The 22767-nt window shown below is 44.2% G+C and overlaps 1 protein-coding gene across 19 annotated transcripts in view; it reads right to left on the bottom strand.

Annotated features, from left to right (window-relative positions):
- CAMK2B (calcium/calmodulin dependent protein kinase II beta) overlaps positions 1–22767 on the bottom strand; it is a 183030-nt gene that overhangs the window by 3731 nt on the left and 156532 nt on the right. For 8 of the 19 annotated variants that reach the window (XM_033172134.1, XM_033172140.1, XM_033172141.1 and 5 more), the window contains 7 exons: positions 17280–17328; positions 11850–11972; positions 10892–11020; positions 9798–9926; positions 8593–8721; positions 7257–7385; positions 5402–5530 (listed from right to left, as the gene is read on the bottom strand). In XM_033172134.1, the coding sequence (XP_033028025.1) occupies positions 5402–5530; positions 7257–7385; positions 8593–8721; positions 9798–9926; positions 10892–11020; positions 11850–11972; positions 17280–17328 (817 nt within the window). The remainder of the gene's footprint in view (positions 1–5401; positions 5531–7256; positions 7386–8592; positions 8722–9797; positions 9927–10891; positions 11021–11849; positions 11973–17279; positions 17329–22767) is intronic. The other 11 variants (XM_033172153.1, XM_033172154.1, XM_033172146.1 and 8 more) reach the window with 4 other exon arrangements.

Here is a 22767-nt window from a genome sequence, read left to right as displayed (position 1 = left end):
AACGTCAGTGAGAGCAAATTCCCTGTAGGGCTCAAGGCCCTAGCAGAAAACTAACAGCCTTAAGTGTCCTTTCATGCCTCGCTCCTTTGTTCTGGGAGTTTATATGAACCACTTCTCCATGGTGAGATCTTGTAAGGAGGCTTACATGACATATGCAGAGTACCATACCTTGAAAGAACAGAATGTAAATGGCCAAGCACATACTGTATGGTAAGAAATAGTGACACAGTGCTGATCTAGGTTCACTCTAAGGAAACCAGAAAATACCGATAGCTTTCAGTGGGGCAATATTATATCCCTTATTCGCCACAAACACGCTACAGCAAAAGTATTACTTTCCTTCCGTCCTGAAACTGCCCACGATTCTCTCACGATGCAGACTAAAACCGCCAAGTACCTCTGTAACCAGAACATATAGGAGGAGATCTGGAGAGATGCAGGAATTTGCAAGGCACCCAAGCGACCCAGTTAGAGCAAGCTCTATGAATAATGCAGTACCCAAGTGGCAGAGATGGTGTCAGTGGCCTTGCCAAGGTCATCTCTTGGGAGCAGAAGCATTTGGAAACTTGTGCCCTCATGGGGCCTGGAGAATCCACTCCATTCACGCTTGCTGTGCCTTGACGTAACCCCCAATCCTCACCCACTTGGATCCTAGACTCCCATTAACAGAACTGAGTGGGAAGTTGGGAAGTGGGCACCCATAAGGGTGGAGTTGGGAAACCCTTCTAAATTCTAGCCTCTAGAAAGTTTGAATAGGTGCAGAACCCATATGTATGACTGGGGAAGGAATTACAAAGGAGAGCTGCATAGAAAGACTAGCAGACCTGGAGAATCTGAAGCAACAAAGGCCCCACCCACATTTTGTGGACAAGTTGGTCCCATTTGACAAAAGTGCCAGATGTGGATCTGAGTGACAGGGATTCAATGTCCATCTTAGCCAAGGGCTTAGAAAATATGGCTTGCCAAGCATGTTAATGGTCTACAGAAACAGACACTTGACTCCCTTTTCTAAAGCACGTAAATCAGGGGTAGGCAACCTAAGGCCCATGGGCCGGATGCGGCCCAATCGCTTTCTCAATCCGGCCCATGGACAGTCTGGGAATCAGCTGTTTTTACATGAGTAGAATGTAGAGTCCTTTTATTTAAAATGCATCTCTAAGTTATTTGTGGGGCCTGCCTGGTGTTTTTACATGAGTAGAATGTGTGCTTTTATTTAAAATGCATCTCTGGGTTATTTGTGGGGCATAGGAATTCGTTCATTTCCCCCCAAAAAATATAGTCTGGCCCCCCACATGGTCTGAGGGATGGTGGACCGGCCCACGGCTGAAAAAGGTTGCTAACCCCTGACGTAAATGCTTTAGAACCAAATGCTTCAATCTTCACACAACTCTTCTGACTCACCCTAGATCTCCTGTGTTTCCCCCAACTTGCAGCAAAACTGATCCAAGATAGCTCATGGACCTGGGCTCTGTGTAATTGGTCCCCTAAATCCCTCTCTTTCAAGGTATAATTATACTGCTGACATCCTTCTCTCTTGTTCATTTTAAATCTCATCTACCGACATAATCTTGCCTTTGATCTGGTACCTCTCCCCCACAGGCTAGTACAAATGCAAACTTGCCACTTTTACCCAAGGTGGCTCAGGCCGATTCCCCTGCCTGAGCTAATGTTAATCTTTAGCTCATGTTTCTCAAACGTGTGCATGACAGAAGATGATATGCATGCAAATGAGCAAATGGGAAGGTATCAGTTAGTTGTTCTTGAACATCTGAGTTTACCTGGGCTGATTCTTTGCTTTGTGAACACTCCTGATTCTTAGGCATGCAGGTGCTACTTGTATGTCCATGTTTATACTGAATATGTGTTGAGGGGATTCTTTCAGGGAACATAAAACAAGCTTCTAAGTGGTTTGGGTTTAAAGTAAATCTGTTATGTTTGGGTCATGTCCAATGGTGGATCTGCCATAGTGGAAAGTACTTACATCTGGGCACCTGGGTTTTTGCTTATCACTGCCCCACTCACATGTGCATGCGCAAACACACACACACACACACACACACACACACACACACACACTGCAGCCCTCTTCACCATACCCCATTCTTTTCTGAATAGTAAATCAACTCTCACAAGCAGCTGATATGTGCTTATAAGAGGTATCAGCAAAAATCTGGTGTCCCAACTTGCAGGAGTACTTTCTGCAAAGGCAAAGACATCACTGAATATAACATTATAATGAAAAATGAGAGCAGGCCCTTTTCCACAACTTACTATATAGGTTTCCATAGGACAAATAAAGTTGCTTTTTCAGGGGGGGGGGATTTAAACCTGGGGAAAGCTGCAAAGGGGAAAGCTTAACCCTTCCCTTTCCCCAGCATTGGAGTCCCATTCTGAATTGCTACCCTCAGCTGCACTTACCTTTATAAAAGAAAAGAAAAAGTAGTGAATCATGTAACAGATGTCCCATAATATATTCTAGTCACATCCCCGGTGGAGTAATTATACAGACTTTTGGGTTAATCTATTAATTGAAACTGCAAAATTGCCCCCACTATGTTCAAAGCATAATAGACTGCCCCTCCCACTAATGAACTTCCTTAAAATGTGGTCACATTTTAGACATTAAAAAAAGATTGCCCAGTATGTTAATTGATATTATATCTACTGCTTTTTGTATTTTTACTGTTGCTTTTGATGTTTTTGATCTGTTTTATATTTATTTTATGGTTCTCTTTTGTAGGCTATCTTGAAAATCTATTAATCTATTAATAGATCTATTAAATCTATTAATAAAATTATGTTTAAAAAACCTAATGAACTTCCTTCTGTTTGTTTGCATCCCTCTGTAGCCCATAAAAATGTGAATGTATGAAACAGTGCTTTCCCCCCTCCATAGTAAAACCACATCCTATCCTGCCCACTTTTGCACCCATAACCACCAATGTATGGATTAGAATGATCCATCCCCACAGAAAAATGAATTGAGGTTGCAATTCCGTGCACATTTATCTGGGAGGAAGCTATATTCAACACAGAGGGACTTACTTCCAAGTAAACATGCACAGGATGGCTCTGGGAAAGAGGGAGGAGAACTCTTATTCTTTAAAGTACAGTTTAAAGCAAAACATGTAAATGGATAATTCATTCACATGAAGTATTTTGTTGAAACTATTTTGCTGGATGAAGTGGAGCGGAAATGCTGCTCCCACACCTCTCATCAAGTGGGATGGTCCTCAAGGCCAGCCAAGTTATTTTGGCACCTGAGGCAGAACATCCCACAAGCGCCACTGCCCGGCAGTAAAAATGCCCTTTCATGACATCCAAAATCAGCTGCCTAATGGTAAGACTAGCCCAGGTTGAAAATATGCACTAAGCCTCAAAGAAACCAGCAAGCAATGAAAGACAGTACTATCCTGATCCTATCCAGCTACACATTTCTCCTTGAAGATAAACCTAGTCTCCCGGGGGGGGGGGGGGGAGTTATGCCTTTAACTTTCCAGCAAATCCAGTTCTTACCTGTGAGCTTGCCAGTCATGCCTGCTTCTGCTTTCAAATGAGTGCTCTCCCTATGCCCTGTCCTAGCACTAGTTGTGTGGCATCTCAGCTCATGTTTGCTGGTGTCTCCCTCCAGCTGCAAATGTGCCAAGCTGTTATTCATCCCTGTAAACCAATACCGCTGCCAGGGACTCCCAGGTTTTCAGCAGGGGAAAGAAAGTTCATGCCGGAGGGAGATGGCCTGCAACCCTGTGACTCACAATCCCGTGGAGAAAAGAAACCACTTTTTCTGCATCTCCCCTGCAGTTGCTACTAGGTGCAGCAAAAAAGCTGTGCATGTTCAGCACTCGATGCAACAGCAGCAAGAACAAAACATCCTCTGTAGGTGTGCTACTTTGGATAAGACCTGATCAGCCAGAACCTATTTTTGGTAATGCAGTTTGTACACTTTTATGAATATAATTTTATTGCTGATTTATATTGTTCACTGCTATTATAGGTGGCTGGGCCAGCCGCGTGAACAGAACATTTCGTGGGGCTGCCTCAGGCACCTTAGCACGGGTGGACGGGGGCTGGATGAAGCAGCGGCTTTGCTTGCCCAGCCTCAACAGGAAGAGGCAGAAGCTGCACACGATGATGCCAATCATCTGCGTGACCAGCAACTGCCTTCTTCCTCCCCACCAACTTTCTGACATCTTAGTATGCCGCTGTATCATGTAGTTTATGCCGTATTGTACCGTAATATTAGCTGGCAGTATATTACGATGTTGGAAATCAGATATCACCCAGCCCTAAATGAGACTTCTGAGAAAACATGCATTACCGTGTTTCTCCGAAAATAAGACACCGCCTTATATTTATTTTACTCAAGAAAATAAGCCTATGGCTTATTTTCAGGGGGTGTCTTATTTTTTTATTAAGTACCGTATGGTTCTGGGCGCATGCCTCCTCCTGCCGTGGCACCCAGCACTATGGCTTATTTTCGGGGTATGTCTTATATTTCGTGAATGCTTGAAAATCCTGCCATGGCTTATTTTATAGGCACATCTTATTTTATGAGAAACACAGTATGGGAGCCATCCATGTGTTCCGTTATAACCAATGAATTCCACCCTTGAAAACGTAATTCATTTGCCATAATCCAGCCCAGGTGGAGAAGGGGGGAACGTGTGAGCCTGAGGCTTGCTGCAGCTCATCTTCGTAATGTTAAGCCATGCTTCAGCACTACGTGCTAACACAGCCAGAGATCAGGCCTAAGATCAGAATATCAGACCACACAATACCCAAAGTATGGCTTTCATTTGGCTTTTTCCAATCGCCACATGACTTTACTAGTGGTCTTAAACTTAGACATCACACTACCCTGTTTGATTCCCATATTTACCAGGACTGTGACTGTGACTGAACCTGTGACTATCCCCTTGACTGGCTTTAGGGAGGAAGTAGGATGTGCACCCTAGTGCACCCTCTGGCCTGAACCTTTCTTCAAACAACATGCCTCCAACAGGATGGCGAGGAGAACAACTACAGTGTTTGAACCTCTGGGAGGAAAGATGGAGGGAAAATGCCTAGTCCCATGCCCATATTTGTTTAAACACACAGCAAGAGCATCGTAAATCAGTATCTGCAATGTCCCAGACTTTAAACACAATGCTTCTCTCACAATGCAATCTTGATTTTCAGCTTGTGCCATGCATTTAATGCACTTTTTCTGTTAGCCTGCATTCACACAAGCGTAGATATTCGCCCACTGAAGCAAAGTGTTTTCAAGTGAAGCCATGCAGCAATACCCATTAGGCTATTTATTTCACACCTACAGTGTAATAAAGAGAACAGAATCTTCCCTGGGGTCTGAACAGAACAAAGTGGGGCTCACAGCAGCAGGCCACGGAAGCATGCTACTTACGATCTGAAGGCAGAGGATTTGGGATGAGTGGAATTGGGAAAAGCTGGGTGACAGCTGGCTGTGGCCCCTCAGCTTCTGGGGCTCCAGAGCCCCGTTTCACCATGCTTAGAATATCAGACAACTTGGCAGCTGGTGTGAGACAGACGAAAGAAGGCACGGAGAGAATAATAATAAAACAAGAATGAATGGGAGAGTGGAGAGGGACTAGAAAAACAAGGGAAAGAAAGGGATCAGATAAAGGAGGGCGACTAAGAAAGAATTCAAGGTGAACAGTGTCTCCTATTCTATTCTGGTCTAACCAACGAAGAAGGCAATGGCACTTTTCTAAAGAGTAGCTCAATGGAAACCATTATTTTGTGGTTTACTATGAACACAGCTATCTGTTTTGCTCTTCTCCATGCAGCCATAATCCCTGTCTTAGAATTATGTCTGAATTAGGGATCGTTATTTGTTTTGCTGAAACCAACCATGATTGGTTAGGTGAGAACCTTGTTATGTATCACACTTTATTTGCATAGAACAAACCGAATCTGCAAGCTCTTTGTACAGAGCTTGCTGCAAGATTTCTCTAAGGTGGTCCGAGCTTGTGCATAGCCTCCACATGCTTAGGGGGAGCCAAGAGCATTCAGCAAAAGCAGGTAAAGTCAGTTCTTTCAAGAGAAGAAAAGGCTGAGGGAACATGATAGCACTCTTCAAATTCTTGGAAGAGCTGTCACACAAAAAAGGGCAAAGGGCTGCCCTAAGGGGCTTAAGTTGCAGGAGAACAGATTTCAATTGGACATTAGGAAAAACTTCTCAACAGGTGAGAGCAGTTCAACAATGGAATAAAATTAACTAGAGGGGTACAGAATTCTGTGATAGGCATCTTCAAACAGACAAGCACCTGTTGGGGATGCTCTAGCTTTTGGTTGCCTTTAATGAGAAGCAGGCTGCTCTAAATTATATAGTAATTGCTCTGCAATTAATCCAGAATGCGGCAGCTAGACTGGTGACTGGAAGTGGCTGCCGAGACCATATAACACTGGTCCTGAGAGATCTGCAATGACTCCCAGTACGTTTCCGTGCACAATTCAAAGTGTTGGTGCTGACCTTTAAAACCCAAAACGGCCTCAGTCCTGTATACCTGAAGGAGCGTCTCCACCCCCATTGTTCAGCCCGGACACTGAGGTCCAGTGCCGAGGGCCTTCTGGCGGTTCCCTCCCTGCGAGAAGCCAAGTTACAGGGAACCAGGCAGAGGGCCTTCTCGGCAGTGGCGCCTGCCCTGTGGAACGCCCTCCCATCAGATGTCAAAGAAATAAACAACTATCTTACTTTTAAAATACATCTGAAGGTGGGCCTGTTTAGGGAAGTTTTTAATGTTTGATGCTGTATTGTGTTTTTAATATTCCGTTGGAAGCCGCCCAGAATGACTGGGGAAACCCAGCCGGATGGTCGGGGTATAAATTATTATTATTATTATTATTATTATTATTATTATTATTATTATTATTATATCAGGAATGGAGAACCGTGGTACTCCAAATGTTGGATTTGAGTTTCCATCAGCCCCAGTCAGCATAGCAAATGGTCAGGGTTGTGGAACTTGTATTCCAGTAGTATGGGGGGGCATATGCTCCCCTTTCCTGCTCCAGATGACCAACTAATCCTCACCCAACTCTATGGTTCTATGAATAAAAAAAAGCTATGGAAAAGCCCCCATGACGTATTGTGCCACATGAGCTGTAGAGCACGCATATTAAGAGTCAAATGGGAGCAAAGCAGTTCCAGCTGCCACACTAGACTGATAAAACATCCCTGAATGCATGGCCTGCACCAGTCCAGGGACAATAAATCCCAGTGACACCACACTACTTACACTGGGGAGGAAGAGGGTTGGCAGCACCTGAAGGTGGGCATGGAAGGGTGATGGAGGACTTTGGCTCTTCGCCTTCAGGAAGCCCAGAGCCCTTTTTCACCATGCCTAATACATCACAAAGTTTTGCAGCTGGGGTGGAAGAGATGAGAGGAGGGAGAGGTGAGAAAAAAAACACAAAAAGGCAGCAAGCAGAAAGAAATGAAAGCAAGGAGGAAAGGACTTGAAAACAGGCAAAGAGAATTGGGTCAAGGAGGAGAACTTGACAGGATTGGAGTCCCTTTACATCATTCCATAACCTAGTAACAGTGCAAGCAATATTCTTCGTAGAATTATTTTCAGTGCAAATAGCCCCTCAACTTTTAAAACTGAGTTGATAGGAGAGATAACTCAGGCTTAGTCTCAGCAACTTGCCCATTGCATGGTAAAACTAGTCCTGAATTAGACTGCTCCAGACTACAAATGAGATGGAGGGGAAAAGGGGACTTGCATAAAGTATAAGCATACAAACAAGCTGCAGTGGTAGAGTTTTTGAGATCAGACCTTACAATAATTTATAATAAGGCTATTTCCCCCTTTGAGGTAGAACTCAGCAGCCACCACTTGCACCCTCCTTGGGGTTTTTTTTTAATGTGGCTGGGATGTGTCCCTGAACTCTGATAATGCTTCTTGCTTGCCTAGATGGAGGAGAGAGAGGGGTGTGCATGTAGAAACTGATGTAGAAGGGCAAAATTCACACTCGTTGCTCTGCCTACTTTTGCCTCTGGCCCCACCCACCATTGGCACGTGGTTCCTGGAAGGGAATGAAGATGCTTGGACTGAAAAAAGTCCCCCGCCCCGATATAATACATTTAAGGCTATTTCCACTTGAGGTATGGAGTGGGTACATCGCTCTAAGGTTCTCTGCTGCCTGAGCCTATGAGCATAATTTATTCAGGGCAACAATCCAAACTCAACTAGCTCTGAAGCAACCATTCTTAGGGTGAATCTACACGCAGGAAAAAAGCACTATAAATAAGTAGGAAATTAAATCGTTACAACAAAACAAAACAAAAAAAACTCTATGGAAAAACACGTATAAAAATTTCCTCCTCTCTGGCACCATCTGTTGTTGCATGCTTATAGTCCATTCAAATTGTTGTTTCTTTACTAATGTAGCTGAGTCCTTATTCACTGACGGTGCAGCTAAGCCCTGTACTGCATCACCCAGCAAAACTGCCCCTGTTCGAAGTGCAAGGCCTTTCTTTTCAAGGAAAAACAAAAAGAGGGGGAAACCCACAAGGATTCTACAGGGTGCTTGTGATACTCCAGCTACATGCAGGCGATACCTGCTACTTACACTGGAAAGGAAGAGGATTTGCAGCCCCTGGAGATGGGCTAGGCAGAGGGATGGAAGGCTTTGACTCTTCAGCCCCTGGAGGCCCAGACCCCTTTTTCACCATGCCTAATACATCAGAGAGTTTGGCAGCTAGGGTGGGAGGAGGAAGAGAAAGATGAGAAAACTAAACAGAAAAGTAACGGGGTGGGGAATGAATACGAAATAAAGAACAAGGAGGAGGGAGCTTAGAGAAAGGGATCTGCTGGGGGGGGGCTTTTCATGTAGTGAGGATGTGGCTTAGCTTGCGCCAATGTCTACATTTGTTCAGATGTTCATAAAGTTAATGAGACACTAAAGATCCCTTGGTTACTCAGGGGCTGGTGTTGGTTCTTTTTTTCTCTGCCATCATGGGGGGAAATGTTGCCTTGGCCAGAACGATGGGACAAGCAGAGTACAGAATTATTTGGCATTACCCAGATTATCCCAAGAATGACTTGGATTAGAAAGCAAAAATGAAAGAGCAAAATAATGTTGAGATTCCCAGTTACGTAAATAAGGAGTTGCTTATTCAGGGTATCAAGCCTGATACAACCATGTCTTAACACTACAGTCCTCTTTTCTGATTGCATACACCAGGGGTTGGCAACCTAAGGCCCATGGGCTGGTAGCGGCCCACGAGGCTTGTCTAACCAGCCCATGGCGACCCCTGCCGCCCTTACCGGTGCGGTGCGGGTACTGACTTTCGGGTTGATGGCGCCTGTGCCTATGCGCACAGGCGCTCCTCCAACCCGGATGTGTGCGGGAAATAGGGTGTGCGCACGCATGTGGGACGGAGAAGCACCCATGTGCGTGCGCACATGCTATTTCCCGTGCACTTCTGGGTCGGAGGAGCGCCAGAAATAGTGTGTTTGCACGTGCACTCCTCCGACCCGGAAGAGCGCACACACGCACACTCTGGCCCATCCTCCGACGGACAGAGTGTCAACCGGCCCATCCTTTGATAAGGTTGCCGATCTCTGGCATACACAGCCGTTTTGCAACCTGGTGCCTTTCAGATGGTTTGGACTACAACTCCCATCAACCCCTTAGGCAGCACAAAACTCAGGATGAGGAAGGGGCCCTGCAACACTGAGTAGGGCAACTGCTTTGCTTTATGGCTAGAAAAGCTACAAAGGCTCCTCAGCAGCAGTTCTGTTCAGCAGTCGCTGGTGTCGCATGCTACTTACACTGGAGAGGAACAGGATTTGCAACAACAGAAGGAGGGAAGGGCAAAGTGATGGAAGGCTTTGCTTCTTCTGCTTCTGGTGGCCCAGAGCCCCGTTTCACCATGCCTAATACATCAGAAAGCTTTGCCGCTGAGAGAGGAACAGATGGGAGCAGAGAGGGCGAGACAGGGAAAGAAACCCAATTTTAAAATGAAAAGAATAGTACCAGAAAGCCATGCTAGGGAATGGAATCAAAGTAAGACAGCATGCAAGGAAGGCTTTGGGGTTCCTTCTAGTTTTCACAAATTTGGAGCTTCATTTGCCCAACGGTCTCCTCAAATATTTTGTGTGGGAGCAAAGACCCGTGCTAGTTTTTTTTTAAAAAAGAGATCCCTAATACGTTTTACTCCCAGCTCACGCAAGCCTTCTCTATGGCCATTCCAACCCTGCTGTGTGAAGACCCAGCATTAGCAGAAACAGTAAAACAGAGCAGACCATGGATCATACATTGTCATGTTTCTTCTCTGTTCCCTCAACACTGAGGCAAGTCCTTTTCAGTGGTGGCCCCCGCATCAATGGGACATCCCAGAGGGAAATATGTAGCCTTATCATTGCCAGGCCATGGTGTGATGGCACCTGAAGCCCACCACTTTGCTAAAGTGCCTGCATGGGGAAACTCCTGAGGACCCCAGGCATACACTTTTGAGTTCCAATATGAAAAAAAAAGAAAGAAATTTGAAAGTATTTTCATTCCAAGTTGTGTTTAACTAATGAAAGGCTTCTACAGCAGGGCTGCCACACGTCCTGATTTTCACGGACATGTCCTGGAATTCACCTCCAAAAATGGTGTCCTGAATTATTTTTTGGAAATCAGGCAAATGCCCTGGAAAACCGGCAATGGGGGTTAAATTGTGCTGAAAATGCATTTAAAAGCTCCAAAACTCTTGTAGCTTTTACTATAAAAAGCTCAGCAACTTTGAGGGTTGCCTGAAAAAGCTCAACAACTGTTTGTGTGTCCTGGTTTTTACTTTTGAAATATGGCAACCCTATTCTACGGAGACCATGAAGGCCCTCTGGGATTTTGTGCTGCGAACCCAGAATGCCTTGCTACTTACACTGGGGAGGTAGAGGGTTTGCAACAGCTGGAGATATGCAGGGTGGAGAGACCAAAGTCTTTGACTCTTCAGCTTCTGGGACCCCTGATCCCTTTTTCACCATGCCTAATACATCAGTCAGCTTGGGTACTGAGACAGGACAGAAAAGACAGGGAGGTAGAGAAGGAAGAGAAACCAAGTATAATGGAACAAGAACAGAAGAATGAACAAACCCAGGAACATGGGTTAGGAAATGGAAACATTAGGTGGAAAAGGTGTCCATCAGGTACTATCTAGCGCCCCCTCCCCAACAAACACACAAATTGTGTTATTATATTTACATTTATTTATAGCTCCTAGTGTCATACACTTACTAAATGTTTATCCACACTGTCAGAACAGACAGACCTATTATTTGTTCAGATGTCGTGGGAAACCTCTGGTTCCCACTATGTGACAGTGTCCGCAAGTGCCTCAGGCTCATGCACACCCAAACCTCTTCTGCATGCTAGAGGAGAATATCAAACATTTCTACTTTCAATTTTAAACTAACCTTAGTCCCCCATGGCATCTGAATTCAGATGAAACTATGGTTTATTTACACTACAATTTACACTATGAATCACAGTTTCAGATCCTGGCTTGTTCTCAAATCACAGGTTGTTTTTAAAACAAAAAACTAAAAACCATAGTTTCCTGAGCTGCAGCATCACTGGTAGCTACAATTAGTTTTGAATCCAGAACTGATGTTTTCAATCTCTTCCCTCTGGTGCGTGAAAGACAAGGAGAGGGGAAGTGTGTGTGTGTGTGTGTGTGTGTGTGTGTGTAAGCCTGAGGCTCATGCAGATTCACTTAAAATCATGGCTTAAAATTACATCTGAACTGGACCTATGACTAAAGGTCTCGGGGCATTTACTGACGGGTCAACCACAGTTGAGTGGAAAGTTGGGGAAAGGAGCACAGGGACTTTGTGACTTACAAGCAGCAGCAACAGCAGCAGCAGCAGAAGATGGTATCGGAGAAGTCTGCAGACTGGGAGTAAGTTCAGGGACAGATCCTGGATTCAACTGGCTTTTTACAAGCTCATTATCAGCAGCCTTAACTGATGTGAATGGGTAAGAGAGGAAAAAAGAGAGGGAGAGTGGAAGGAAAAACAAACACCATAAAGCGAGAAATAAAAAGTTCCAAAGAAAATTGGCAACTCTGATGGGAGAAGAGAGAATGGGAAAGCAAAATATACATTGGCAGAGAAAGAGAAGAGAATGGCAAAATGGAATATAAAAGAGGAGAAAAACACACAGAGGAGGCAGGGCATCATCTAACTAGAGGATTTCCACTATCCATTAGCTTCAGCTGGTTTGTTCTCTGTCAATTCTTTACCCTAACTTGTTACTCTAAAGGTCTCCATCCCTCCCCTTCACTTGACCTCCCAGCTTTGCCTCCTTTGAGTAGGGCCAAAGTTGTATCTTCAGAACATTGCATATTCAAGAGAGATGATCATAGGATACAACTCTATCCTCAATTCCTCATGCCACTTTTGCAACATTATTGCGGCCTGGTGTGAGTGCCAAATTGGGTGGGCAAATTCAATCTTGTGTAATCTGCCTGGTGTGTGCTTTTTTTTTACTAGCATATGAAGATCCACCATTGAGAACCAGGTGCAAAATGGCGGCTTTGGATGGTGGGGTGTGGAAACATACTCTTAGAATTAAGGAGCAGCGTGCCTCTAAGCACAAGCTCAGCCCAGCAATTTTTTCAGTACGAAAACTGAGTTTGCAGTCCTCACACATAAAAACACTCTCCTGTTCTGCACCGCAAGGCTTTCTTCATCTCAGCAGTGTGGGAGATTGGAGTCAAACATAATTATGCATGCCTGCTAATTAGTGTACGAAGGACCACAGAGTTTACTGCTAGATAGACTCAGTTAAGTCACGCCCCTGAGAAAGTAAAGCTTCTTTCCTCTTCCTTCCCGCCCCGCGCCCCCGCCCCCAGTGCACCATGTAATGAAGAAAGACATGTGTTTGCTCACTCCAGAGCGTCTGGAACTATATTCTGCACTTTATACATTGGAGTATTCTACCTGTATTTCTTCTTGCAGCCACATGGAACAACATGTAGATCTATGATCTATGAATCTGTAAGTAAATCTATGAATCTGTAAGTAAATCTTTTTAAACTTGCTTAGCAGTGAGTAGTCTGTTCCTTGCAAAAGGGGTAGAAAGAGGGGAGTGTTGGAAATGGGGTAAGAAAAGTCTAACAAACTATATTCCTAATGTTCCACTGTGCTGCTGATTTTTGTGAGTTTAAAACTCTGCTACTGGGGCTCTCTTGTGTTAGCTCCACATTTTGAATCCAGGAACCCAGCCAATTCTTTTGTTGTTCACCCACACATGTGGCTTCACAAGGATTTGTATATTTTCCTCCCACAAGCAGCCTAATATTTTTTGGGTGGGGGTGGGAGGAGCCTTTTTCATTGTTGCTTTTGATAAATAATTGTGAGCCATACAGTCATTGCTGACCTACTGCAAAACACGGTGATCTATCAGTAAGCTCCTGATCTCATGTCTGCCCACTCATGTGCTAGGTTACAAGGCTGTTTGCATTCCACTCTTTCCAGCACCACTAAGCCAGTTGTCAACTTGAAAGTGGAGGCAGCACAAGTCTTTAAAGTCACTCTTACAGAAAACACAAGACCAGTCTGGTAGACCTACTCCCAGGTAATGTTGCCGAGAGAATTAGATGCAACCTGTTACAAAAACTGAGTGCAGCACTTATTTTATGTCCCCCGCCAGTCAAAAGAAAACAAGTCCCCTCCCCATTACCAGGAGTGTTTTCCAGGAAGCAAGAGTTGCACTATAACAACTTAAAGAGGATATCCTTCAAAACAAAAAATGCAGTTTAGGTACAAAGGCGCACATGGAAGGACCTCCTACTGAACTCAGTGGGGTTTACTTCTGGGCATACATGCATAGGATTACAAAGCCCACACACCCATTACCCAGCCACAAACAGAACAAACCCAACTTCCTGTTGCTTCCAAGACAAAAGTATCCAGAGTAACAGGAAACACTTGAGTTCACCCTCTTTACAAAACTCTGTAACTCCATCAAAGAGTAACAATAAACACATGCATCAATATTTGCTCTGCCTCCCATGGCCAAACTTACACATTTTGCTTACACACACTCATGGAACTGCATTACAAAATGTGAAAAATGTGACCCAGCCTCTTCTACAACATGGGTCTTCCACGGGTGGGCCAAACCCTAGAAGTGGGTATTGCCCAACCTAAAGTCGATCATGCATACTGGAGCTGGGGCTGGGGCTAGAATCTGTTTGGTCTTCATTTTAAAATGAAAGAAAGGTGCAGAGAGAAAGAGAGTAAAGTGTGCTATTCGGCAAAAGGCAGAGTGTCTTTTTTTGCATTTTGGTTTTTCCAATGCAAACTGCACTTGCAAAAATACCCTGTTCTATACAACCATTAACAACAATGCAGGGGCTCTGCCTTCCTTTGCCTCTGATCATCCTAAAAATCGGTGGAGAAAAGTGGGCATATGTGGTAAAATATATCTACAGTCGTACCTCGGGTTACATACACTCCAGGTTGCGTACTTTTTGGGTTACGAACACTGCTAACCCGGAAGTGCAACCTGACACACACATGATTTGCACATGTGCAGAGCGTTTTTCACGGTTTTTCGGGTCTGCGCATGCGCAGAATGAATTGTTCGGGTTACGTCCTTTTCGGGTTACGTACTGTAACCTGGAACAGATTAAGTATGTAACCCGGGGTACCATTGTACATGTGTTGCATGTTGCTTTAAAGCTTTGGGATTCAAAATGGTTTCCTGGGTCTGAAAAAGTGAAGGCTATTGACCAATAATGCTGCAAGGGATCTTGGGACACACGTCTCTGACGTGGCACTCTCAAAGCAGGTATGAGGCAGACTTCAGGCTTGTTCGATCTACTTTGTGCTTTGTAGAACTTCAAGATCTTCTAACCAGAGCCATGTGCAAAAGATATACACTTAGAATGAAAAAACTCTGAGCACATTCGGAGCCTAGGAGTTTGTTTCCAGTACCTGAACTGACCTGAACTTACATTACTTTCACAGCAAAATCCACTCCTGCCTAGTTTTCTTCATTTCAGCTGATTGTGTTAGATGGGAGAAGTTGTTTTGCTGTAAGCACTGTAAAATAACTAGGAGTGAGAAAGTCCTGCCAATCTACTGCAAATCACCCTGAGATCATCTACCAGATTTGCTGCTCACTAGAATGGAACCGTACTGTTCATGCTAGCTTTGGGTTCAATTACAGCAAAAAAATAAAAATAACAAAACAAACCCAACAACAGAAAACAAATCTTCAGAATACAAAGGTATCTTGAGGACTTATAATTTGGGCTTTGCAAACTTTCAACCAGTTAACTGGGTAGATTTAAAAACATTTAACCAACTGAAAAGGCTGCAAATCAATTGGGCAGCATGTGAACTATTTCTCAATTTGTCAGTAGCTTTATCTTGTCCTGGGCAACCCTAAGTGACTTACAACCCAACAGACAGGCAACAAACCCCACACAGATACACTAAAACAAGAGAAAAGAGAAATACTATTAAAAACACACCACCTGGGCATGTGTGTATGGTATAAAAATTGTAGATGGTAGATGCCATCTTAGCAGAGGCATTGCCTCTGCGTCCTGTCCAAGATATTTTGCTGCCTCTGGTAAAGGACAAGATGGTACCCCTCACCACAATTCAATATAAGAAGATGCCTGGACTGGCAGTTAAATCTTACTTCTACACTGGCAACGGGGCAGTTTATCTGAGGGCCCAAGGCAGGGCAGGTTTCATGGTGCATAGAGCTTTGTCTTCCAGCATCTCACTGCTGCTCCCTGCCTCAAAACATCTGTTTCTGCCTGAGGTGGCTACCTCAATATGCCTAATGGTTTGACTGGCCCTGGTTTCTTCTTCACTTCCAACACAGGAAGGACACCTAGCATGGGAAGGATGGCCATCTGTCATGGATGCTTTACTGTAATTGAGATTCCTGCACTGCAGGGTGTTGGGACCCCCGGGGTCCCTTCCAACTGTATGATTCCATGATTCTATTGTTCTAATTAGGAGTAATGTCACTGCTGCTTCTGAAAGATATTTTATAACAAATTCCTCGCCACCAGGTGTGCCAACTTGAATAAAATATTGCGAGGGCCCAGGTAAGTCCCACCCCACATAATTGATCAGATGACCTGGTGCACACACACTATTTGAATGGCAGTGCCCATAAAGTTGGGGGGTGGCCATCTCAAATACTTTATGGGGGGAAGTCCCCACGGCCCCAAGAGTTGGCTCCTATGCTCACCACTAACTTTCTAATTATTTCATACTGGACCTCAGGGTTGTTGTTTTTTTTTTTGGCGGTGGGGTGAAGTTCTACACATAATTCCCCCCCCACCTGCTCACACCTGCACATTTTTAGCCGAAGATGACTGATGAGCGCCACGTAATCTCTGCATCTTTTGCTTTTCCTTCAAGCAGCTCAAAGAGGCATGGAGCTCCTTTCTGCTGATTTAAATATATCACACACCCAAAAACTAAGAACTGAAACATCTTTCCCAGCTCTAGCAGCTGAGACCATTCAACTGGATATGGAGCCTTGGGAACACCTGTATGCAAAACTTGTCTTCTGCCAAAGTGATATAGGTTCCCATCCCTTTTATTTTATTTGCTCTCCAGCGCATAACTAGAAATTCTCCCTTTGAGGGGGGTTAGGGACTAAGGAGATCCAGTGGAGAGGTGAAGCCAGAAACATTCACTGAAGCGGGGGGCCGGAAACAACTTGGATTCCCTATCACAGCGCAAGTAAGAGAAAGTTCTCACAAGACTCAGCACCAAGACCAACTGAGAACCATTTATCCTGTATCTCCCAGGAAATCAATCACACAGTCATTGCTAGCATCAGGGCCTAGCATCCTAGGGGATTCGCTGGTGACTCGGCAGGACCCCACCTGCTCTGATGCCTCCACAACAGCTGGGTTTGTGAGCCTCCATAGTATTTTCCCACAGTGCCCCCAGAGCCACACACACACACCAATGCTGCTGGCATTACCACAGCCTAGGGGGACCCATCAACGTAAATTACCCAAAGCCCTTACAAATCTAGAGCAGGCTTTGCAAATGCTATATGTAAATGACTGCATTTGGCCTTAAAGTCCATAGAATCCTTCATCTCCTTGTGTTCCCTTGCGACAGAAGGTCCTTATGCTCCTATCCAAGGCCACATTCACTCACTTCTCCCAAGTGCATCTATATGGCTTCTCAAGGACACAAATTCTCAGGAGTGTACAGGTGGGTTTGCTTTGCCAGATTTATATGGCATGAAACTTCTGGCTGACCCCTCAAGTCTGTTACCTTTCGTGTCCTCATCCTCTATGGTGGTGTTTGTGCTGTCGGAGGATTCCTGTGAAAACATATAGGGGTGGAAAAAAAGGAGAAAGCAAAACATTAGTGGCTCTGGCCAGAAACAAATGCTGGAGGAGAGGTTGAACTTGCACAACTGGGCACATCAGAAGAGGGACCAGGGAGAGCTCAAAAGCCCTGCATCTAACCAGGTAATTATTAGGGGCACCCATTGTCTCTTCTCTTTCCTGCCTCTAACAGGAACATCTTTCAAACCAGGTAGGTTTAAAGATATAAAAGGGATTTCTGCCAGGAGAAAATGCAGGGATGAATCTTGACCAGGATTAAGAAACTCAAGGCTCTCTAGATCAGTGTTTTTCAACCACTGTTCCGCGGCACACTAGTGTGCCGTGAGATGTTGCCTGGTATGCCGTGGGAAAAATTGAAAAATTCAAGAGAATTACTTTATATATAGTCAATATAGGCACAGAGTTAAATTTTTTAACATTTTCTAATGGTGGTGTGCCTCGTGATTTTTTTCATGAAACAAGTGTGCCTTTGCCCAAAAAAGGTTGAAAAACACTGCTCTAGATGTTGCTGGACTACAATTCTCATAATTCCTGATAGTTGGTCACGTTGGCTGGAGTCCAAGTCCAACAACATCCCATATCCCTGATCTAGACTTCCAACATGATTACATTCCTGAGTTCTCTCCTTCACGATACATCAGAATTCCATATATCTTCCTTCAAACCCCTTAACTAATCTCTCTTCCCTTTTAAGTGAATGTTCCCTGATCAAGTCTTAACGTCCCGTCTTCACAAAGGAAAATAGTTGAAATTATGGCAATTTTAGAGCAGGTTCATAAATTTCTTGCCTCTGAATGTGGAAACCCACCATTTTCACCTGCCATGAGATCCTGAAAGCCCAGGGAACCATTAGGATGGTATTCAGCTACATTTTATACAGAGCAGACTCACTGAAATTAATGGCCTTGCCTTAATTTCATTGGGTGTACTCTGAGTAAAACTTAGTTGAATACCACCCTTAGTCACGAAAGCTGTAGGGGCAGAGATGGCAGGCCTCCGAGGGCAAAACTACACAATAACAATGTTTATGAGCAACGAGAACTTCCCTCCCACCTAATGCTAATTCTTGCAGAATGTGATACGGTGGACTATTATCCCCACCCAGTTAATTTAAAAAAACCTAAATTTTGATTCCTAGCCACATTGTGAATGTAATGTACAGTGGCTAGGAGCAACAACTGGAGACAGCTATTGGCTATCATGTTGTGCTTGCAGGCTTCCTGGAGGCATCTGATTGGCTATTTTGGGAAGCAGAATGTTGCACTAGATGGAGCTTTGATCTGATCTAGCAGGCCTCTTTTTATATTCTGATGTTCTTTCTGCATCTGTCTTCATGGGGAAACATTTGTGGTGCTACAACGCCATGAGAAGATAGTGTTTCCAATCTTGTGTCTTCCTCTTGAAGGAACACACCCAGGACAGAATTTGGGGTGGGGGTGCTTAATTTTCTCCTGTCTACCTATTTCCCCTGCAAATGCATCCCAGGGAGTTTAAAATATTTCTGCCACCTGAGAAGCAAAGCACCTCTCCTTCCCATCTACCAGCGCCCTCCACAAATGCCCTTCCCTACACTCAAGTCATCTTGACAAACTTGGGATTCTGAATCTTCATTTTCCAAGGCAACGCATTCTCCCACCCTTAACTCTGGGCATCAATGATCACACTTTAGGCAAACAATTCCCACCAAATCCCAACCTATTCATTATACTGTGCCAGATTCTACCCTGTAAAGCATAAGCATAATTTAAAAACAAAATGAGCTCAGAAAAGAATCCCGGGGAAACATTATCTCTTCTTAAGAGTCACCTATGGGAACCAAACACAGAATAGTGCACCTTGCAAAAAATACAAACATTTTAGTACACGGTACATCCAGCAATTAAGGAAGAAAGAGAAACATATACTTATAGCAGTGCTTTTAATCTCAAGAGCGTTTTACGGAACTTGTCCGCTCGCTGAATAGAGGAGAGCTCTGTGTCACGAACGCTGTATGTTCAGCTCCTGTGTGTGCATCCAGCCCACTTCTGCTGCCCCGCTGATCAGACCCATCATTACCCTGTCAATAACAGAGTGCCTGGGAACAGCTGAGCAGTATGCTTAACCTTCTCCACTGTGCTGCAGACTCTTCTGGGTGAAGAACCCGTGCTCCTGCTTCTGTCCTACAGCAGGTGCAGCAGTTAGCACTGTCCAGAGAAGAAGGCCAGTAACGAAAACAAGAAAATTTCTGGACAATGTAAGATCACAGACACTGTGAATGGGTGGAGGGAGTGGAGCATCAAGCTGAAAAGAACTATCAGCTCCAACTGATAGTTGCCCTGGGACAAGACAGCACAAGAGGAGCACCCTCTGGCTCCTGCCATCAGCCAGGAAACCTAAGGCTGCTGGGAAGCTACACCTTCTGCCTCCCAAGAATAATATCGAGACAAAGGGGAGGCCAGAGTGGCAACAGCTACAAGGAACCCACTTCTCCCCTCCCTGCCTGAAAGAATACTCTGCTCCAACTCTCTCTGGCCCTGAGACTGAGAAGCAAAGGGAAATAGCCCTCTGGCTCCATCTATTGGCCAATGGAACAAGAGCCACCAATTGCTATTCACACAAGAGCTACCAACAAGGGAAGGCCAACCTGGGCCAAACAGGATAAAAATGCCTGTTTATAGCCCAGCACTTTGTTCCTGCCTTGAAGATCTCCCTCTTCTTTTTCCTTTCTCTCCCCTTTTTGTGTGTGACTGATCTTTCTAGTTTGCAAGCCTGGTGGCAGGGCCTCTGTCTCTGTCTCTCTCTGTGTGTGTGTTGATATGAGCCACTGTGGAAGACAGCCATTGTCTGGAAAGCAGGATAATAGAGTAAATAAGTAAAGCTAGGGGGCTCCATTCAAGGTGCATACAATCAGCCCCAACAGTCATGCCAGCTGAGAAAGGTCTCTATGCAAAACTGAAGGGGGTGAGGGAGAGGGAGGGAGAATGCTATTCTATGTAAGAGGAGGAGCTGGAATCAGATTTGCTACCTCTGGTATGGCTTTCAACACTGGAACCCGATTGCTGGATTCTGGAGACTTCAGGGCTCGTTTTTTTCTGTTAACTCGTGCCATTTGGTGGCAGCGTTTTGCGATGTAGATAGCTGGCGGCTACCGCTGCCCAGGGGTCAGGACTGCAAACCCACTTTCCCTGTAGGAGGTCACACTATAACCTCCTGGAGGGAAATCTCGCCGAATCATTTAAAATTCCTCAAGCCTATGAATGAAAAAGAATTTGGACAAGTAAACAGCCAGCGCTTGAGGAATCACACTGGTACTGTCACCAAGGAAGAAAAATAAAAAGACTTATTCAATTCTGTTGAGGAGCATCTGGAAATGCTATTGTCTGCTTTAAATGGTCCTACTCCTATGGGATATAGTCTAACTCAATTCTGCAGGCTGTGTATGCACTTTAAACACAAGTTGTCCTGATTCTCTGCTGCCCTTGCTTCTCTGCTGCTGTTTCTGAAAGCAAACTGCTTTGCATTTTCCTTATAATTATTGGAATAAATCAGAACACATCAAATTTTGCAGAAAGGGTCAAGAAATTCAAAGACACTTCTGGCAAGGGGAAAGAGGCTGCAAAACCATCCAGACAAGTGCATTTAACACCTCTGGATCTTAGGCAATTCACTTATCTGGTATTTCACCAGCTCCACGGGGCTGAAGGCCCTTCTAACAAGCTTAGATGGCTCTCACAAGAGATCAGACAAATCCATGGAAGGCAAGTTAATCAATGGCCCATATGATAGCTATATGCAGTAGGTTCAAAAAGAGCGCGCTTATGTGTACCAGTTGCTGGAAAGCCACAGTGGGAGAAGCCTGTTGGCTTTCATGTTCCTGCATGTAGGCTTCCTTGAGGCAGCTGATTAGCCACCCTAGGAAACAAGAGGCTGGACTAAATGGACTTTAGAGTCTGATCCACCTGGGTTCTTCTTGTGCTGTTAGTTTGTGTGGGCCTCGTGGTGCATTTTCACAAATTGCTTTTTATTATTAATTACATTTATTTATGATGTCACAGTGTTTCTCAAATACTTTGAACTCTGCCCTTCTAAACTTATGCCACCTTTTCTGTAGGGGGACAGGGATGAGTAGTTCTGATAATCTCCTGCATGGAAGAATATGCAGAAATCCTTTCACATTGTATACACCTATAACCTGCTGCACACTGATATCTATGGACTGGGGTAGTGATCTCACACTTGGAGGCAAATGCCGTTGATTTTATTTATTGGCCAGGATAGATGCACAATTCCATTGCATTACCAGGGAGACATAGCATTAGAAAAACAAAAAGCTCATCAAAATTACCTGCTGAAAAAGGGTTCAAGTATGTGCTCTAATGTATACTTGGTTGTACGGTTAAGGCTCATTAAAAATTTGTAGGAAAGTATATTCTGGGAGAAGGATCATACGTAAATGGTAAAACACATACTTCGCATGTAAAAGGTTCCAGGGTCAATGCTTGACATCTCCAGGTAAGACCGGGGAAGATTCCTGTCTGAAACCCTGGAGAGTCACTGCCAATCAGTGATAGTGAACTAAATGGACCAGGTATCTGACACAGTACAAGACAGTTTCCTATATTTCCAACTATATTCTTATTTCTCTTTTTTTTTAAAGCCATATATCACATGGGGAGATAAGCTGTCTTTGTTCCTAATAAGTTTGGCTACTGCTTTTCTCTTTCTTTCTTTCTTTCTTTCTTTCTTTCTTTTTTGTCTACCTGAAGGTCAGAATAATTTCAGCAACAGCTCTGGCACAAAAGGTGATTCATAAAGCATAAAAATGGTAGGGTTGTGTTTTCCTTATTTTTATGTATAAATAGGGTTCCAATTCTCCAACTAAAAATGAACAAGCTCTTGCTTGTGTTTATTGTCAGAACTATAGCTTTATTTTTTAGCACTACTGGATACTGGATCTGGCTGGATTATGGTACTATAGATGGAGGGTATAGGAGGTAGGATTTTCCATTTATGTGGTATGTTAATCCTGTTCAATTGTTGAAAAACACCAAAAACAGCAAAGGGGGAAAATTATTCTCTTATAGGTCACATTTTGGGGGATCTCTGAAGCTATGATAAAAAACAGTAGATTTACAGTCTGGAGATGCCTCAAATATGATTAAAATGTTTCCTTAAACCTAGAAGACAGCTGTTCTCTCCCTGACAAAAGGGTCAGTGATCTCAATGTAAGCGGAGTTAATGACAACACATTTGAAGCATGCAAAGAAGCCTGACAGGCTCTCTATAAACAAGAGTCATTACAGTAGCAGAAGAAGGGTTTGTGCCCAATCAGAAGACAGGTGCAGGATCCAATCATAGTTCAGCATAGGGTCCCCATGACCTTTAACCAAATACATACAGCTTTTATTTTCAGACATCAATGCATAGGTTAC

The sequence above is a fragment of the Lacerta agilis genome, chromosome 15 (assembly GCF_009819535.1).
Source record: "Lacerta agilis isolate rLacAgi1 chromosome 15, rLacAgi1.pri, whole genome shotgun sequence".
NCBI classification, from domain to species: domain Eukaryota; kingdom Metazoa; phylum Chordata; class Lepidosauria; order Squamata; family Lacertidae; genus Lacerta; species Lacerta agilis.
The sequence above is the reverse complement of the archived record's forward strand: the minus strand, read 5'-3'. Positions and strand labels throughout refer to the sequence as shown.